General features: G+C 36.8%; 1 protein-coding gene across 1 annotated transcript; it reads left to right on the forward strand.

Moving 5' to 3' along the window:
* The first annotated feature begins 1,314 nt into the window (after positions 1-1,314).
* LOC120227731 (olfactory receptor 4C11-like) lies at positions 1,315-2,351 on the forward strand. Its single transcript, XM_039225776.1, is given in 2 exon segments — positions 1,315-2,137; positions 2,140-2,351. Coding segments are annotated over 2 exon segments (1,035 nt in total).
* Positions 2,352-3,746: the final 1,395 nt, after the last annotated feature.

A 3,746-nucleotide genomic window follows, 5' to 3' on the forward strand; every position in this document is an offset into this window, starting at 1 on the left:
AAAGTAGAGTTATAGATTCAATAATTTGGAGATAGCTTTTAATTTTCTTTCATTTTTCTGTACTTTGAATAATTAATGATAATCATTAATTATTTAATCATAAGACATAGTTAATAAATGGACACAAAATATTTAAGAACATTTTTAATAATTATCAATAGCAATGATAATCTCTAACATTTGGGAAAGCAACATCATACTTGGGATATTACTCTAAGTTGTTTTGTATGGAGTCAAAATTGGAAGCAATATAAATATCTCAAAGGACAGTGATCAAAGAAATGCCACTTATAAAAATATATACAATGTCACAAAATTAAATTAACAATTAAACTAAAGAAAAGTATAATACCAGGGGAAGAAGTGCTATAATAATTCCAAGTCAAAATCAGGACACAAAATGATAATATATGATGATTTCAATGACAAACTATATATGTTATGAACAAGAACTTGAAATAGAACAATCATAAACATACTATGTTGGAATTATGGGATAATTTTCAGATGAAATTTTATAACTATCCTGGCAAGTTCAACAAAAAATAACATCTATAGGTAAAAACACTATTTAGAAGATAGGCATCATGAGGAATTTTATAGCAGGTTATATTCGTAGGCAAAAGTGCTCAATATTCTGAGTTTAGTCCCACAGTACAGTCAAGAGGTAAACCATTTTCTTTAGTTATGCCAACCTCAAAGCTTTCAGTCATTAGTATATAATGACGTCAGTAAAGCTGACATTGAACAGGAGAAATGTAAGTAAAAGATTGTCAAAATGGAATTTTGTAAAGCATATGTCACCTAAGATATTGACAAGTTCAGATATGAAGGGGTCAGGGACCCAAAAATGAGTGAACTGAACTGAGAATATTCTTCTAGAGGGATTCTCCAACAATATGAGTGTATAATTATACTGGAAGAGTGGGTTGTTTGTTTTTTTTTAGATTTCAAAGCACATTGATAAAATGTAAAACACATGAAATGTATGTCTGTATAAGTGTGCATAAACAATATTTTACTTCTTATGGAAACTCAGGAACATGTAAGCCAAATATTTGCACTCTATTTCTCATATGAAAGCTAAATCTCAAACCAGTTAGTCACTTGCCCAAGGAAAGTTCAAATTCTGCAGTTTTAAATCTTGGTAGGAATCAGAATTTTTTGAGGACATTGGATTTTATTCCCCAAATGCAAAGGCTTTGATCCAATGCAGTTAATTTCTGGATTGACAGATAGATCTCAAAAAGGCTTCGGCATCTGCAGATTTACAAAGATTCACAGAGGATTGAAGGCAGCTAGAACAAACATAACATGGAGCAAAAGCAAGGAATTCAGAGTTCAGCCCACCAATCTTCCCAAGATGTCACTTGTTTCCTTCTCTTTGCAGATTCGGCTCTTGTCATCAACTTCACCTTAGCTACTGCCACCAATATTGTGATGAATAGCAGTGTGACCGAATTCATCCTCTTTGGGTTGACACAGGATGCAGGAAAGCAGAAGATAATATTTGGGGTCTTCTTGATTCTTTACCTTGCGACACTGTTGGGCAACTTTCTCGTTGTAGTGACTATTAAAATAAGCAAGACCCTTGGGAGTCCCATGTACTTCTTCCTATTCTATCTGTCCTTTGTTGATGCCTGCCTCTCTACAACCACAGCCCCCAGATTGATTGTGGATGCCCTTTCTCAGAAGAAGACCATTTCCTACAATGAGTGCATGACTCAGGTCTTTGCAGCCCATTTCTTTGGGTGCCTGGAAATCTTAGTGCTCATCCTCATGGCCTTTGATCGCTACATAGCCATTTGTAAGCCCTTGCGATACACAACCATCATGAGCCGGTACATCTGCAGTGTTTTGGTGATTCTAGCCTGGGTGGGATCCTGCATCCACTCTTCAGCACAAATTTTCCTGGCTTTGAGATTGCCTTTCTGTGGCCCCAACGTGATTGAACACTATTTCTGTGACTTGCAGCCCTTGTTGAAACTTGCCTGCATGGACACTTATGTGATAAATCTGCTAGTTGTTTCTAACAGTGGGGCCATATGCACGGTGAGTTTCATAATCTTGCTTATGTCCAATGTTGTCATCTTGTACTCTCTGTGAAACCTCAGTGCAGAAGGAAGGCGAAAACCCTTTCCACCTGCACCTCCCACTTCATTGTGGTTGTCCTATTTTTTGGTCCGTGTATATTCATATACACATGCCCAGCAACCACATTTCCAATAGACAAGATGGTGGCTGTGTTTTATACAATTGGGACGCCTTTGCTCAACCCTCTGATCTATACACTGAGGAATGCGGAGGTGAAAAGTGCCATGAAAAAGTTATGGTGTCGCAAATTCTGTTGATACAGGATATTCAGGGATTCCAATGTCTATTTCCTTAATGGCTTAGTTTTCTTTCATGGACGGGAAAGATAAAATATTCTTATTGGGGGCAAAACAATTAAGAAATTTTAATTTCACCAATATTTTGTATATTTAATTGAATTATTAGAAATAAATATGAATAAATATATATCCCTTATTCTTAGAGGATTACATTAGAATAGGATTGCTTAAAGTTTGTAACCATTTTGAATAACCTATGCTGGTTCTTAGTTGGATTCTATTGACAGCTGGCCATATTTGCATGGTAATTTAACTTCCTGTACAAATTTGTCTTCAGACAGAAATGTACTGACTAGTGACAGAATGATTGTGTGTGTTTGTGTGTGTGTGTGTGTGTGTGTGTGTGTGTGTGTGCACTAATTCTTTTTTAGATTTGATTCTAGTCCTTAAGAACTTGGACATAAAGCTGATGTATATGGAACCATAATTTAGAAATGGACATTGTGGTCTTGACAACCTGGGACTTGGAGACGATGTTCTGAGAAGATTCTGCTGTGGACTCTGTGCCTGAGCCTAATTCACTGGAGCATCTACATGGTTGGACCCTCAAACTCCAAGAAAAGCTGGAAACCTTAGTGAAAACCTCGACTGTCACTGGAAAAAGACTCAGAGTTCTGTGAATGGGTGGGAGAAGGTAGGTTTACACTTGGCAGTGATTGGTGGTATCAGCCTGTCAGCTGCTTTTTGGCGGGTTGTCATTCCCCTTGATCTTCACAGAGAAGAGACAGTGAGGGAGGCTGGCAGCAGGGATATGAAGAATGATAACGAGTTGAAGGGAGGCTAGAGAACAATGTATATTGTGGAGAAAGAAAAGGTGAAAGGAAAGTGGTAATTTTATCCCGGCGGGAGAGAAGAAGCTTTCCCTTATTTATATTTTGAGAATCACTTTTTGGGTATCTGAACATTTGCAGGAAAAAATATAGTTTCAGGTTATCTCTGTAACAATGACCTAGCTTACCTTGGTTTCCTTGGCTGTCGTGTGTATTTGGACATCAGGAAAACACCTCATTCATTCATTCATTCATTCATTCATTCAGGTTCCTAATAGTGTCTCAAAAATCAAATTTCAGATTCCTTGGTAGAACCCAGGATTCAAAGTCAGTGTTAGTGCTTTTCAATCTTGGTCTTCTGGGTTTGTAAGAAAATGTTTCAAAATATGTATTTTCTTTTTGAAGTTAACCTAATTGATACGTATAATAAACACCGTACCACCATAACCACCACCACCACATCATAATCTCATCATTAAGTACCGTCATGTGATGTTATTTCAGTATATGAGGTTGTAATTTCCATCAGATTGGCACCAAGAAGTATTACTTTAAGTGATATAGGCTAATGAGAAAAGAATAC

Source organism: Hyaena hyaena, unplaced genomic scaffold, assembly GCF_003009895.1.
Source record: "Hyaena hyaena isolate Hyena2069 unplaced genomic scaffold, ASM300989v1 scaffold_3015, whole genome shotgun sequence".
NCBI classification, from domain to species: Eukaryota; Metazoa; Chordata; class Mammalia; order Carnivora; family Hyaenidae; genus Hyaena; species Hyaena hyaena.